General features: G+C 37.9%; 1 protein-coding gene across 1 annotated transcript in view; it reads left to right on the forward strand.

Moving 5' to 3' along the window:
- Positions 1-17,185, forward strand: part of LAMA4 (laminin subunit alpha 4) — a 43,606-nt gene that overhangs the window by 13,430 nt on the left and 12,991 nt on the right. The window contains exons 9-18 of the mRNA XM_031552230.1: positions 711-850; positions 2,098-2,271; positions 3,424-3,566; positions 3,942-4,104; positions 5,694-5,827; positions 6,912-7,083; positions 9,079-9,210; positions 10,301-10,443; positions 14,385-14,520; positions 15,684-15,821. Coding sequence (XP_031408090.1) covers positions 711-850; positions 2,098-2,271; positions 3,424-3,566; positions 3,942-4,104; positions 5,694-5,827; positions 6,912-7,083; positions 9,079-9,210; positions 10,301-10,443; positions 14,385-14,520; positions 15,684-15,821 — 1,475 coding nt within the window. The remainder of the gene's footprint in view (positions 1-710; positions 851-2,097; positions 2,272-3,423; positions 3,567-3,941; positions 4,105-5,693; positions 5,828-6,911; positions 7,084-9,078; positions 9,211-10,300; positions 10,444-14,384; positions 14,521-15,683; positions 15,822-17,185) is intronic.

Consider the following 17,185-nt stretch of genomic DNA (forward strand, 5'->3'; position numbering starts at 1 on the left):
TGTCATACGTAGACAGGAAAGCTGAGGAGTCTGGGACAGACAGTAAGCACAGTTTAGGTGCATATTCATCATCTTCTGAGCTTCTCTGCCATTGTACAGCACAAAGCTTTTATCACAGGCTGAAAGCAGCAATGTTTCTGTTAGCACAGTGGGCTACTACATCACTCCACAGCTGTTGCTTCTATGTGGGTGGAGAAATGCACAGCTGAGAGCAACCTGTTCAGCTCCTCTAAATTGAATTTGAAAAGCTCATGAGCCACTCTGAAATTCCCAGGTTAGCCACAGATCTCAAGTGAGAAGCCAAACAACTAATCCTTCTGCTGCAGTTGCCATATCTGTAAGATCAGGTTTAACGTTTATCTGCCTTGAAGGAAGATGAAAAGGTTAAAATGATTAACATTTAAAAAGCTCCTTTAGAAAAATGGTACATAGGTACAACTTCTAGTAGTTACTAGAAGTCCCGTGAAAAAATAGCTGCATTTGTGCAAAGCAAAAAATAAATTTTTTCTTCCAAACACTTTTGCACATACCAGATCTTGATAAGACACTAACCTTTCTGAAATCAGTGCTTCTCACACACCACACCTAGGACTTGTTCTGAAAGTACAAGGAGATAGGCTGGTTGAAGAGTGCAAGGAGCAATTTTCCTAGTGCAAAACTGGTTTTGCAAAGAGGAAGAAAACAAGCTGTCACTTCTTTTCTAACTGCAGTGAAGAAACTTACGGAAGTCTTTCCTCAACTCCTGGATAAACTGCGCAAAGTAGAACAGAAGGCACCAGCAAACAATATTTCTTCCAGCATTCAGCGGATCAGAGACTTGATTGCCCAAACCAGGAGTGTGGCAAGCAAGGTAAAACTTTGAGATGGGGTATTTGGTTAATAGTACTAATTATCATATACATCTTCCCAGGAGCTTTATTTTCTTGGGCTATGTCTGAAGACTGAACCTTGAAATCTCCTCCCAACTACGTAAACAAAATACGTGAAAGTCAATAAAATATTTGCAATTCATATTTATAAGCAATTAACATTACCAGTGTTCACTGTAGACTGTTTCTACTGGGTTAGCAACTTTAGTTAAGTGATAGGCACAGTGTTAATGATGGCCACTGTAAAAGAACCATTTACAGGTAAAACTAATAGTTCATCACTTAACTGGCAATATTCGTTAGATGCGGGAGTAATTATGGCAACATAACACAAACTCTCCTCAGTTGGGAGTATTCCTTTTTTTTCTTGTGAATTAATTTTCTGCAGAGTAGGAGAATCTTTAACTCATGCATATTTAATAGAGAAAAATGCTTTCATTTTCATACATTAATTATGAAGGATTTTTCTGTAATGAGAACACTGAGGTCAAAAATTAAAACAATATATTTGAGTTAATTCACAAAAATCAAAAATTCAGTTCATTATTACGTGCTCACAATGCTGTCCATGTACATTGCTTTAAAAAAAAAAAAAGGCAAAATTCATCTAGTACGTGAGTACGTGGGAATTATTTGACTTTTCTTTAAAGGTCTTTCATCATTCAGGAATATATTGCTTAAACTTGAAATCATTACTGCATTTATGTTGAAGTTCATAGTTCATTTTGAACTAAAATGTTTTAAAATTTGATTAGCATCTTCTACATGTCACTGTAACTTCAATAATAAAACAGGATTACTCATAAACAGAAAATTGGCCATAGTACTCACAAAGCAAAGAAAAATTACAGGTAGAAGTTTTATAGCCCTGTAGGAACTTCATTATGGTCTGTACCTTGCAATGTAGCCCTAATTCAACTAAGCACACAGCAATGTCCCACTGAAATTTAAATTACGTTAAGAATATTCTTAAACATATTCTAATTTAATATTAATATTCTTAAGCATAGTTAATGAGCAGTTTCAATTAGTTTAATTTACTATCTTCCCTTTAAAGCATCTTCCATAAGTGATTGTTATAAACATAAAAAATTCTAAATAGCACCTACATAGGTGCAGATTTTACTCTAGTAGTAAGAGAGGCTACTGACCAAGATTTCTTGCACATTTACGTAAGTAATGTCTATAGGCTGCAATAATGTCTCACTTAACGCACTTGCAACTGCAGGTCCAGGTTTCTATGATGTTTGGAGGTGAATCAGCTGTTGAAGTCAATCCAAAGATCAACGTGGAGGAACTGAAGTCTTTCACTTCCATGAGCTTGTATATAAAGCTTCAAAAAGACAACCCACAATTGGCAGCATCTCCAGACAGATTCATTTTGTACCTTGGAAACAAAAATGTAAGAGAATAGCCCAGTTAATTTTTATATATATTTAAAAATGTTGCAATAGGTTTGAACTTTATTTGCCCTTGTTTATTCCTCTCACTTTTTCTCCATTTCACAAAATACAAGGTATCTACTGTCAGCTGATTTAAAAACTGCCACTGACTTATCGCAAAGCAAAGTGGAAGGGCTTCCAGCACCCCAGCACTCCTGTCCCTGAAACTTCTCACTAAAAGCAATGAAGAGGTCTCTCCAACAGGCAAACTGGGCTGCCTACGCAGCATGCTTTTATGTTTGCCACTGCTGGGAGCTTCACCTGCCCATTTGAACACCCAGTACTGAGCAGCTACCATTACTCGTATTGCTTTTTTTGTGGGCCACAATTTAACCAGGTTGCTGAGAGTGACAATTCCAAACTTTCAAAGCCAGAAGTCCATAAGCTAAAAAGGCTTTTTGCCTGAGGCTTGTGCTGCTGCTGTACACCTGTACTTCACTGCTTTGATACACTTAGAAATGGCATATGCTCTCACTACCTGCAACTGTTGTGAAAGAGTTGCTCATTAAATTGTGATTCTTGAAAGAAGAAAAATCGCATCGCACAAGCCAAGTAGAATCCTGATAAGGTCTTAGCTGAGAAGGGTAAAACAGCATGCTTTTCTTTTTAAATTTTTCTAAAAAGAATATCTACTGAATATAAATTAAGAGAAACCCCTCCTGGTAGGAGAATTATTTGCATCATAGTACCTAGGCTTCAAACAAAGTTTTCTTCTTCAAATATTTAACACCTATGCACAGTAAATACTGATAAGTAGCTTCTCATTAATCGTGACTAATTTACAGTCAGTAAAAATCATATGACCTTGTATTTTCCTGATTAAAAATGGATGAAACATCAGAGGTTTTTTTCTGTGCAGTGAAGTAAACTAATTAGAGAATTAAGATTTTTAATTATATTTGTGTAATATATAAAATATAAATCTAATATGTAAAATTAAAAATATAAATACATTATATAATGTAATGTATATATTATTTTAATAGAATATGTATGAAACCTTATTTTTAAAGCCTTCATTTTGTCTTATATAGCCCAATACTTTACCAGTGCTCTGCAATAAATCTGATTCGATGTTGTAGCTCTGACATCCTTCTCCACTGATGTTTTAGGTTAAAAATTACATGGGACTGGCAATTAAAAATGACAACCTTGTCTACATTTATAATCTGGGAGACCAAGACGTGGAAATACCTCTGGACTCCAAGCCAGTCAGCACCTGGCCTTCTTACTTCAGCATCATCAAAATTGAGAGGTAAACAGACAATGTACATTTCACCAAATTCAAACTGCTTCAAAGAGAGGAAACAAACAAATAAATAAATAAATAACCAGAAAAGGCTGTCCCAGAATTGCCCATTAGTAGTCTTAAGTGTCTGTTTCTATCCCTGCTGAAATAAATGGAAATTCGCTTTGCTTTTAGAGAGCCAGGACCCATGGGGACATGAAGGGGAAGGGAAAGCGTTTGTAATTTTTCTATTTCTTTCCCTGTAGAATACCAGTCTTCTAATGAGGGGAAGAAGAAAAAAAAAACCGTCCTGGAGCTGGGGGCTTGCTGCTGTTGTCTGTTGTTTGTTTTTTTAAGCCTAGCAAACACAAAACCCTCTGCTCTTACAATTTCCTTCTGCAGGATTGGAAGACATGGCAAAATGTTTTTAACTATACCAAGTCTTAGCAGCACATCAGAAGAAAAATTCATCAAAACAGGAGAGACTCTTGGTCCTAGCTCTCTCCTGAATTTGGAACCTGAAAATACTGTTTTCTACGTTGGTGGAGCACCTCCAGACTTCAAGGTCGGTCAGATAAATACTTTATATTCAGAGCTTAAATAATACAAACCTATCTTGCTGAGCTTCCCTTTTAACACAGAAATGGCTAGAAAATGAAATGTCCTTATATAGTCATTTATTATCCTAGGACTATCTCTTCTATCTACAGCAAAAGCTACTACTTTCTCCAGCATATCATGTCATACAGTAGGATGATCAGATTCCTATTAGCTATCAATGAGGTTTTTTGAAAAGTAATAATAAAAGTGATTTTTTTTAAATCAAACTGCATAAATTAAGGCCTGGTATCCCAGCTCAGAAGGGCTACCTGGTTTGCAGGCTACTCTTTTTTTTTTAATGCTGATAGAGCTTTGGTACTTAACAATTTTTCTTTCACAACTGTTACAAAAATGAAAGGTAACATACTGTTAATACTAGCATGGTGTAGCAAAATTCTGATGCACTGATTTGTTCTAATTTAAATTATCAGTGGTTTAAATCCAGCCTTGCAATGACGTGAAGACTTGTCTGTGCAATACATACCTGAGGACTTGCAGGAGGTGGATGCTTCTGCCTGGGTTTTAAAGGATTGCACCCACCTCACCACAGTCAGGATGAGCTAGCACCTCATTTACCTGTCTCTGAGAGGCAACTTTTTGGATTTAGAAAATGTTATGAATGATCTTGTTATTAATAGAAAATGTATCACATAACCACTGGATATCTCATACTTAAAATAATTAAATAGAATAGTAGAAGAAACAAAAAAAAAAAGAAACAAGATACAGGTTCTGTGCTGCAGATGAGAATCCCACTTTCTCTTACAGCTACGTATATTCTGCACTGCTGCATTACTGTTACTATTATATTGTAAGCAAAATGGAAATAATGAGAAGCCGAATGAAAGTTGCCGTCAGTGATCAGTCTCTGAAGTGCTATTAACAGGTGTTATTAATATCACACCTGTTCCACAGAGCAGAGTATTTTAATATTAAAAGAATTATTCACTAATGCTACCAGCTTTATTCTTTTGTATCTTTCACCACTGTGGCTATTTAAATTCCATTTGCAGTGACCTTTGTTAAAAGGAGTTTCTATATCCTGCTGTTTAAAATAATACCTGTTGAGGCTTAGATACTGGTACAGTCTTTGAATCCAAGTATCCTGAGTTTAAAGTGCTCTTTCATTCTTTCTCTTTCGTCATGGTAGGAATTTTTCAAGGAATAAAGAATGTCTATACATTAGACATGAAATATCTTTTGAGAAATTCAAGTACTTCAAGCAAGATTTGGGATTAGTCAGATCCTAACTCTTCCTTTTTCCAAGTGCACTCCCTTCAAAACTACCAAACTACAAAAAAAGTCCTTGCCTCACCTGCCCCAGTCTTCTCTCTGTGAGGACGTCTTTATGCTCCATTTCCTCTTTTTTTCATGTATGGAATGTTATGGCTAGTGGCTGTATCATGATAAGGACTGCAATGACTATTCAAAGGCAGCAATATCCCATTTTTTCACAATATGAGGAGTACAGAGAAAAAGCTGATCCCAGACACAAACGCTTTCGTGATAACCCAAATAAGGCATGTGTCCTTTTACTTCTCTCTTTCTGCACAGCTCCCTCCCAGCTTAGACTTGCCTGGCTTCATCGGCTGCCTGGAGCTGGCTACCCTGAACGACGATGTGATCAGCCTGTACAACTTCAAGCACGCCTACAACATCGACACCACCACATCGCCACCTTGTGCCAGGTAGGTGACAGTCCCGCCATCACTCGTTTGTAGGAAGTGCCACTCCTGATAGTTCCAATCTGTTTCAGAGACAGATGGGAAGGTGACGCCAAGTTGTCCAGAAGGAACTTTGCCACTGTTAATTCCTAGTTGTGTCAAGAAGCTGAACTTAGATATTTTGTCTACATTAATTCTCTCAGAATCTTGTTCCTGCCTTGGAAGTGTGGAGAGAGTGTTTCAGCTATTCCATAAGGCAGGGGCTAGACTCCCACCTTCCCTGGACTGCTTGTCAAGATCAGGGTTTCTGCTGCCTTAAATCCCTTCCCTGTAAGTGATATGGCCACAACCAGTTAGCTCCAGCAGTCCTGGTAAACTTGAGTGCACTCCCACACCCAGCTAACAAAGTCAGTATAGAAATTACCTTTCAGCCATATGCTGTGAAACAGTACAAATCGCCCAGATAAGCCACACGCACATTGGGAAATATGGTCCTTAAAGTAAAAGGGAACATTTACCAAAGCATTTGTTTGGCACAGGCATGAGTGGGCATTTTGTTCATATAACACAAGGGTCTCTCTGTGCATAAAACTGGAGAGAAACCTGTAGCTTTCACTGCAAGGGAACTGCAGAGAGACCAGGAGCTGAGAGCTGCTGCCCTCCACATCAGTGCATGTGGCCCATTTCTTGTCTCTCCATACGGGCCCATTCTCAGTTAAAGGCCATGGAGAATTCAAATGGATTTCTGCACAAACCAAGCAACCTCTTAATAAGAATATATGTATATCCTTATAATAAGGAGGTGTGATTACCTTTATGAGGATCAGCAAAAAATGTTCCTGTCCTTTACATACAGCATAGAATAAAAGCACAATCTGATGACAAAGGAGTTAGATGCACCTTCAAATCTATACATTTCAGAAAAAAAATTCTCAGAATTTGAAAGAAAAAGTCACCAGTCTCATCACTTCCAGGAGAAAGCATCGGTTCAGAATAATAATTTCAAGAAAGTACTTTAATTACAAAGGCCCTTAAATTTCTCCAAATGAAAATGGGGACCACAGTGCTGATGCTGTCAATTTTTGCTTCCCTGGTTGTTTTTTCATAGAAATAAGTTGGCTTTCACTCAGAGTCGAGCTGTGAGTTATTTCTTTGATGGTTCTGGCTATGCTGTGGCAAGAAATATTGAGAGGAGGGGAAGATTCAGCCAGGTGACACGGTTTGACATTGAAGTTCGAACACCTACAGACAATGGATTGATCCTGCTGATGGTTAATGGAGTGAGTATCAAATTCTTCTGGTACCCTTTAGCCATGAATACCACAAGTTCTCCAGTACTTGCAATATCATGGGAAATGCAAAATATTTTAATTGCGGAAAGAGGTAATACCTATGTGTTTATCTGGTACATATATACATTGGGAGAGAACTGGCATATGCTTTGCAGTAAGTAGAGCTGGACTCTGCTCTCATCCACAGACATTTAGGACTTTTGAGTGGTAATGCCACTGTGATGACCCTGTGATGATAAACCACTTAAGATCAGGAGTTGTATCTTTGTTTAAATGTGAATGTACATTCAAGTCTATAGAAAATTTCTGTGAAGTAGCTCCTAGAAAACAGTCATTTTGTGGTAGCTGCCACTTTATAGCTGTGTTTCAGGGGGTGCTAGAGCTAAATAGTTATTTAAGTTACTGAATATAGAAAGTAACACAAAAAAAAAATAGCTAGATCCAGATGTTGCCAGCTTTTCAGATGTTTGATGGTGATGCAAACTCTGAAATGGTTTAAAGAAAGAAGACTACATACAAATATCCTCTGAAGATAAGCTCAGATTTTTTATTTGTCTTTTGGCATCTCCACATCAGGCTCCCAAGTTCTTGTAGATTACAGCTTGATAAGGCCACAGAAAACAATGTACTATGTTAATGCATATCACAGACATACACTGGTCTGCACAGCAGCATGAGTATTCAGAAGACAACAAATCCACCCTCAGAACAGAGTTACTTTCTATTTTTCACCTTAATTTGCACAGGAGAGCGGTGGAGAGAGATTTGCTCTGCAGCACAACACTAACCTTTGCTCATAGGAGAATCCAGACTAAGCAACTGCTGGTCAAAGCTTTACTGCTTCAATTGCAGATCTCTAAGCAAAAATGCATGGAGATTTGTTGGACACGTGCACTTTGTATGTTACAGTGAAAACTGTGATCTATGGAAGACCGTGCCTGCTCACAGACACTTTTAGAAAGATTGTGTAAACTGCCCCATTATTCCATTCTGCAAGGACAGCTCATAATTACTATAAATGTAATCCCTGCTTAATTTTCAAGTTTAAAGTTTTCAAAACAAACCCAAGCTGCATTTTCATTTAAAAGCACTAGATTAAGATCTACTTGTATTACTTCAAGTAATGACTTCTGAGTGTGGAATAATTTGTGTCAGAGACATTAGTCCATGGCCTGTAGTTGTTTTTAGAGTATTATTGTTCCCATGTCTCCATTAAGTATGGGAACAGCATGCACACTAGAAGAGAACACAAACAGTAGCATTAAAAGCATTAACCCAGATCCACAGTTGCTGTAAACTGTCTGCTTTCTTATGTTCAGATTCAGAAGGAGACAAAGTCTGTACTATAGATCTTCATTTCAAGCTCTCCCTAGAGGTTTCCTGGAGTAGAGCTTCTGTTTTCAAAATCTAGGACACTCAACCACTGAAGAGAATCCAAAACAAGAAGTAGGAATAGTCAGAAAATCTAGAAACCAAATTTACAGTAAATACACTCTACCTATTTGCCTTCAGCAAATACAATGATTGAGGCTGTGAAAAGATACAATGCTGTGCTATTTTAGGCATCTTGACAGAAGCTGCTGATGCAGCCCCAACTATTCTAGCACATCATTGTTTTTACCAAGATAGTATCTTTCTTTGGGGCATGTGCTATTACTTTGACAGCAAATAGATGTGTTCACATTACAAATACTTTGCTGGTGAAGAATATTGACACACCTGTTCTACTAAATTCAGTTTCTCCAGAAAAGCATTTCACCCAGCCTTCAAATATGTGGTGTTTATCAAGCAATTATGTGTCTACATAAGCATATATTATGAATTAATCCAGAAGCTCTGCTCTAGTTTTGGAAAAATATGACCTTTTCTGAGTAGCCTGATGTTCACAATGTCAGTCTCATTACACAGTTCATTTCTTTTAATTCCTGATACAATCATAGTGTTTTCCTGACTGTTTTCTTTTTGTTTGTTTGTTTTATATAGAGTATGTTCTTCAGTCTAGAGATGCACAATGGATTCCTGTACCTCCGCTATGACTTTGGCTTCAGCACCGGCCCGGTGCTGCTAGAGGACTCCATGAAGAAGGCTCAGATTAATGATGCTAAATTTCATGAGGTAGAGATATGGGGTTACAGTCACAGCCATGTAATTAATTATCTCGGCAGCTCCAAAGCAGCCATGATTTGCTCCAATTAGAAGAAGAAAAGGATGAGAAGCCATGTAGTGATGCACAAGTGGGCAGAAGAGAAGAGTAGACACATACCTCACATGTGAGAGCACATCATTCCTGCCAGCACTGAGCCAGTTGGTGGGGGTCTCTCCAAGAGTCCTGGTAAATCAGTGCTTGTGGACAAATTCTGCATACTGATAGATAAGAACAGGACTTTTCATGTGGGAAAAAAAAAAAAAAAGGAAGAAGAAGAAGAAGAAGAAAGTATTAGAATTCAGATTGAAATTATTGCAGTGATTACATCCTTCAAATATACAATGCTCCTGAACTAAAAACATGGCATGTTGTTAATTTGACTGCCTTAGTTGTTATGCATTGTGTTACAAGAGGTATTGTATTTTCCATTTCATTCAAAGTAAGAATTATTCTGGTAACAATCTTTTATATACGGATAGTATTTTAGGGATTTAGGCAGATCATAAACACCAAGGTGTACTAGTTTTAAGAGATTTTACTTTAAGCCAATGTAACTGTGACAGTGGCAGCAGCAATAGCAAATTCCCCCTAGTGGCTTGTTGTAAATGTGATTCAATGTAAATTCAAACTATAGCAACAGCTACTGTTCTGCTCAAGCTTTTTAAGCAGGGAAAAAATATGCCTTTTATGCTTTGACGATCAGTAAGGTTTTTTTAGAAATCTGTCTTAACTTCTTGTAGAAATCAAGAAAGCACCGCAAAGCTGATGGAGTTTATCTGCTTGGTGCAGAGTAGAATTTGGTATGGGGGTAGTTTTTTGTATGAATTTAATCATAAGTGAAGTATCCTGTTTCTTCAAGAATTAGAGAAATGGTGACATCAAAATAAGTTCCCTATTCGAATTGACAGCCTTATCTATTTTACAAACAACTTTTTTGATAAACAAGACTAACTATTCAAACAAAAAGACATAAAGATACTATTGATCTTGCAAAATCACCTCTACAACTTACCAAAGATGACATTTTAGAAACTTTTAAGAACATGTTTTTCTTTTCAGATTTCTATTATATATCATAATTCTAAGAAGATGATCTTGGTAGTAGACAGACGACATATAAAAAGTGTTGACAATGAAAGAACAGCAATGCCATTCACAGACATCTACATTGGAGGAGCACCTGCTGAGATCTTACAGTCCAGGTTGGTTTACAGCTGGGATTTAGTCATTATCTTCATGTAATTTAAATTACATGTGCTGAAAGGCTTACAGCATATCACTGTTGTTTCTCAGGAAGCACTTCTTTAATGTGCAGGTGACTGAGCACTGGCACAAGATGCCCAGGTTGGTTACAGAGTCTCTCTCTTTGAAAAGACTTGAAAGTCTCCTACACATGGTCCTGGGAAAGCATCTCTAGGTGCCTATGCTTGAGCAGGGGTTGGACCAGAAATCTATTCTAACTTCATCCCTTCTATTCTGTGATTCTGTGTTTTTCCTAGCTTCAGCACCTTATATGAAACAACCCTTAGGACAAACTTCTAAGGTTTTTTTTCAGAGTTCTACAGTACCAAAGATTAGGATGGATCCTGCACAGCTAAATTCTGCTGAAACTGGTCCTGTTTCAGTTAGGTTAATAGAAACCATTATCTTCTTAAGACAAAAAGGCAATTCTAAACACATAGAATCACAGAATCACAGAATGGCGCTGGTTGGAAGGGACCTCAAAGATCATGAATCTCCTACCCCCCTGCCACATGCAGGGCCACCAACCTCCACATTTAATACTAGACCAGGCTGCCCAGGGCCCCATCCAACCTGGCCTTGAACACCTCCAGGGACGGCGCATCCACAACCTCTCTGGGCAGCCTGTTCCAGTTCCTCACCAATCTCATAGTAAAGAATTTCCCCTTGACATCCAACCCAAATCTTCCCTCCCTCATCTTAAAACCATTTCCCCTTGTCCTGCTGTTATCTGTCCTTTCAAAGAGTTGACTCCCTTCCTGTATATAGGCTCCCTTTAGGTACTGAAAGGCTGCAATGAGGTCACCCCACAGCCTTCTTTTCCCTGAACAAGCCCAGCTCCCTCAGCCTGTCTTCATAGGGGACATGCATGAATATGTAGAATCATTATTTCTTTTCACTGTGCAAAAATATCTTTGTGAAATGAAAATGCATTAGCTGAAGGATCAAAACTCTTCACCAACTGCATTTTCAAATCTAAAGATGATATCTTTCCTACTGTGCACATCAGTTCTGTTGAATCTTATTTTCTCTTTAAATTCAAGTCAGCTGGCTCTGAGTGGGTGTGGGAAGAAAATAAAAGTCTCATTTTCCTATCATACGTATCATTCTATCACTTGATAGAAGCCAAGCTTGATCCCAGTGAACCATAATACTCCAATTTACTGTAATGGTAATCCACCAAGGCAGTGTCACACTCTGGGAGATCAGGGCAGATGCTTGAAGAAGGGTGTGGCAGGAAATACACATTCCCTAGAGCTCAGAGATTCAAAAGGGCTCTAGCTGCTAACTAAAGAGTCACAACTGCTAGCAGAAATACAGGTTCTCTTTAAAATAACCGTGATGTTTTTTAAAAAGAGAGGATAGCAAATGTTGCAGAATAATTACTAGGAATTACTGGTAAGTCTCCTGAAACCTTATTTTGTTTCCAGGAGACCCTTTCGTTGGAATTGATAAATAATGAGATGTAATGATACACACTTAAAGATAGGGACAAAACCCTGTAAAAGAAAATTATGCCTTTTGACCCCATGTAATTAATTGAACATGAAAATAAAATGGGGGATAAGGGAGCAGTAGCCTGTGCGATATTCATTGCTCTTCATAAAGGTTTATCACAAGGGCTACTGAAAAAACTGGTGGGTTGGAGGAAGGAAAGGCTGTATTGGATTATAAAATGCCTGGAAAGGGAAAATAAAACAGAGTAGTAACTCCTCCATTTTCACACAATAGAAGTTCCACAGCGCATGCCCAAAGGATCTCTCTTAGGGTCAATACTGAATACATTAATGATTTAGGGGGAAAAAATGTAAAAGGATTGTGAAAAATACTTTCATTACTCAAGCCTAGAGAACACTGAAAACATCAGAAAGATGCAGAAATTCATGCAGTTGAGTAGCCCCATAGCAAGTTAAACTTGTTCACAAATGTAGGATACAAGATGAATCACATGAGTTATGTCCATGGTTTTCCAAATGTATTGTGGTCATTCTACAAAACATCTGGAAGATAATGTAAAGGAAAAAAGAAAAAGAAAAAGAAAAAAAAAAAAAAGAACAAGTGGTATCAGAGAAAAATAACAATAGGCATTATAAAAATATGGTAAAAATATTATAAAAATTGGAAAGTTATATTGAAATGATTTACACAGAGCTACAGCTTTGTTTTGTATATCATACCCGCCTTGTTCTCAAGACAAGGCTAAACAGCAAAAAATTATGATTCAAATGTGGTGACAAGTTTTCATTTCCAATGGATGCATAGTTTGCTTTTAGAATTATGACACTGAAGAAATGCAACTATCTAGCTAGCTACTATTGATACCTATGTTTCCTTTTTTTAGGCAGATTGACATTTGACTGACATTGGGGTACAGCAGCAGGGCAAAAGTAGCTGTAGAGTTAAAGGAGAAATTTAATTTTTCTTCAAAGCAGTATATTTTCCTTTATTTCAACTACACTTTTTCTCCCGCTTCACTCACTTCATAAAGCAAATTCTTACATGGAGCTAGAAGTTCTGAGGGCTGGGAAATGTGAGAACTAATTTAGAAGACATTTTTCTTTGTCTTTAAACCTATCTTCTTCAGTTCTGTTTGCTTCTAGAAAACGTTATTAAATTAATGGCCTGTTTGCAGCTTCTGCATGATCAGTCAGAGTAGAGGCTAAACTGACTGACTCATTACACTTTGATCCACACACTGTGATCCAAATCCCAGTGAGAATGACTGGAGCCTTCCCATTCATCTAGCTTTCCTGCTGATTTCACTGAGCAGCAGATGAAGCCTCAACATGCTCCCCCTCTCCCCTTATTTCAGACATGTGCATCTGAACTATTCCACTTGATGGTCCATTTTAGCCAGCGTAGAAAAGCAAATATTTCCAGAGCTTGATTCGTTTTTCATGTTTCCAGTGCCTACCTTACAATGATATAGAGCATAGAAAACTATCGCAGAAGCAGATGTCAGGACAGTCAGTATTATCTCATGTGAGATGAGAACCTAGCTACTAGGAAGTCTTGTGGAAGGCACAAAGACTGTCTACATGTTTGCCAAGTCAAAACTCTGAGCTTCACATTCATTCCTTCAGTGTATTTGTTCCCTGATTATCTCCTAGACTGGTACCAAATAAGCCCCATGTCATTTCCCTGCTCTGTCACAGACCCTCTGCAGTTTTTGGCAAATTTCTTCTTCTTCATACAGCTTGAATATTGTGAGGATAAATTCAGTGACATTTGTCCTGTGCTGTAATGCTGTTTTATCTCAGTGAGGAGTGGAGTAGAAAAACTTTGAGCAGTGAGCAACAGCAGCTGGGATACAATGCTGTGCTATGCACCTCAAATCCAACGTAGAAAGTATCCTGGAAGCCCACCTACTGCTCTAATTTAAACCTATGTAAACCTATTCACCAGCAATCAGTATTTACTCTTACTTCCTTGACCTCTGTTATTAATTCTTGTTAAGAAATACAGATCCATTTGCTTCCCAGAATAAGAAAGGAGCTTGCCAGTAAAAGCAAGAAAGGAAAATTAAAGTAGAACTTTTCTAAAATGATAAATGAAGACATAACTCAATTTATTTTTATCATAATTGGGTACAGATCCATTTAGAAATATGTCCTTTTGTTTCAGCAACCACTTTTATCTTTTTAAGTTGCTCTGTACATGTTTTCTCTCTGAATTCTCATACACTTCTCCCTGTAATATTTATTACAGCTGGTGCATCTTGACTTTTCAAAACCACTAATGTGGTTAAGTAGCTTTTTTACATAAAGATGTAGGAATTGGGCACAAGTGAGGCAAATGACTGAAGCTTTTCCAAATTTTTTAGAACACCTTGGCAATAAATGTATATTCTGGAAGGCAAAAAATATGTAATTGCAGCTTGTTTGACATTGTTTTCCAACAGCATTAGTTCACATCTGGCAGGAATTATTGGCTTTAAAGGCTGCATGAAGGGTTTTCAGTTCCAAAAGAAGGATTTCAACTTGTTGGAAGAACCAGGAACCCTGGGAATCAGCTACGGGTGCCCTGAGGATTCACTGGTAAGCATAACTTAATTTGTGAGGCAACATAACAACAAAATTTTGGCAATGGATACACTCATGAGCTTGTCTTTCACTCCAAACAATGGAAGGTAACACTTCAAAAAAGGAAATGAAAACTCATTCATTCATTGTGTGTGTGTGTTTGTGTGTGCGTACACACATGCTAAGTCTGCTGACATGCGATATGATTCTCACAGAGAATTGCAGCAGAAGCTACATTACTTGATACTGTTATTATTTGTGAAATTGTAATATGAAGGCTGGATTTGAAATACATTGTATGCTGTATTCTGAATGGAAATATTCTCAGGTAAATTAGTTCTTATTAAAGAAACAAGGAGAATTGTTCCCAAATGCGTCCTGCTGCAGGTGTTTGGGATGAAAAAACAGCAAGATATTCAGCCTTCTAATGAGTTACAAAAAAACCTCTTACATCAATCTAGCTCTACCTCCGTCATACATGGGCCAACTGCATCAGCTTTAATGCCAAGAAAATTGTCTTTTACTTTCTGATCCTTTCCATCATTCATCATTTCTTCATTACAGTGCAAGACTGGTAAATCTAAACAGTGTTTGTGGTCTTTATACTATGGCCACGACTATCTAAAGCCACACTGAGAATACATAAAGACGAAGGAGCCCACCACTAGTATAATTCATTGCTCAATCTCACCTTCTATAAAGGAGAATGCAATTTGGCCAGCTGCAATTTGTCCTATCTCAGACCCAGTTTTCCTTCTCTCTCAGGGGGCTGTAGACTCTCATGTCCAATCAGTCCCCCACACCAGCATTCAGTGCAACATGCTAGCATGCTGGGGTAGTTCTCAGAGCCATACAACTTGGATAGAGGCTTAAGCGTCCTCTGCTTCTAGACTTCTTGTTCATTTTTAGGATCAGCAGACTTAGGATGAGGCCAAGAATCCCAGGAAACTAAAAGCAATTTAGTTTGCACTGTCTAAAATATGTATACTTCCTTATGATTTTCACAGCACGCCAGGGAGAGCTTCTAAAGTTAGCTTAAGAACATACACAAAAAAATTGAATTTTTATAGAGGAACTGAACTGGCTTAGTCTTTAAAAGAAAAAAAATAGCCTCATTCTTTTTATTACTTGAATGTTTTATGAAGTTTGCATGTAAATTTGTTTTATTTAACACACAGATATCTCGCAAAGCATATTTCAATGGAGAGAGCTTCATTGCATCAAGCCAAAAAGTGTCCCTCTTAAGTGAATTTGAAGGAGGCTTTAATTTCCGGACATTGCAGCCCAATGGGCTGCTGTTCTACTATTCTGAAGGAGTGAGTACATCTTTCTTTACTGTTTGTTCTATTTTTTCCATTGGATTGTTTTCCAGGAGAGTATTATGGGTATAATAGAATTTTTCACTTCATCTTTTAATGATAGAGAAAGCAGTCTGCAATATAGAAGCATTCCTCAATGTACTTATTTTCACAGTTCACATTTGATTCACAGATGAAACCCTGCAATGCCTAGACATTATTTTGATAGAAAGTGGATCTTACTGCACTGCAATCCCTATTTGGACCTGTAGATGCTACTGAAGTACAAATAATACTCCCTACAAGCAAAGGCAGAACATTTGTTTGGATTAATAGGATCTTATTCTGAGTATTGCAGAGTTTACAGAAACCAGTCAAAAAACTGCCTATATTCCCTGTTCTTAGACCTCTGTGTATGACCAGGAAAAGCTGAACCTGAGAATGGCTCCTTGCAGCTATGGGAAGCCAAGTCACTCCAAATATCCCCTTGAAGGAGTGCCATGGGCAGAAATATGGACTTGCACTCCCAAAATGTTGAATGAACCAGAGCGATTCCAGAATTCTGCAGTTTCAGCAGCACCCACGAGCTCAGATGACAGAACATTTGCAGCCATCTCAAAAGTCTTCTCTGCCATACTTGCAGAAGATCATGGGCAGTGCAGCAAGGAAGGCTGTATGACACCTATAACCACTTTTTACAGCATGGAATATTGCCTTAAATTGAAACCATGTTGGTTATCCATGCTGCTTGCATAAATGAGACTCTGTACACCACTTCTGTTTTTAACTCAAAAGCTCTAATCCTATGAGATGCTAAGTGCCCTGTTTAAGAAATGGAAGTTCAGCAATTTAGTACTTGACAGAATGAGACAGCATGATTCCTCTGAGTGCACAGTGGCAGTGCTTGTGCTAATGAAACAGATAATATTCAAGCTATGTGGCACTCTGATCCTGTATGCCTGACCCAGATAAAGGATCATATCTCTAAGATAATTTTGAGTGACTGAACATGTCAGATTAGAGGGAATTAAGAAAAGAAAAAATGCATTGGCCTTATGACAGCGGTAATCTTGCTAAGAGCTAAGCTGCTCTGTATAGTACCACAGCAGTGGTGCCAGAAGCACAACGGAAATGTAAACATCATATTTCCAGGCTAGGTAGAAGAAGTTCCTGTGACAGATACATGAAACATAATCAGCAACAGAACTCCCAGAATTCAGGCTTAAAAAAACACAAGAATATCAATTTGAGATATTCTCCTCTTTTGGTTCTCAGTCTGTGCAAAAGACAGTAAAAATAGGGAAAATAGTGATAAGAAACCTCAGCTGGAGAAAGTAAATCCAACAGGAAAATGTACAGAACTGTTAACTTTCCCATAGTGT

The sequence above is a fragment of the Meleagris gallopavo genome, chromosome 2 (genome assembly GCF_000146605.3).
Source record: "Meleagris gallopavo isolate NT-WF06-2002-E0010 breed Aviagen turkey brand Nicholas breeding stock chromosome 2, Turkey_5.1, whole genome shotgun sequence".
NCBI lineage: Eukaryota > Metazoa > Chordata > Aves > Galliformes > Phasianidae > Meleagris > Meleagris gallopavo.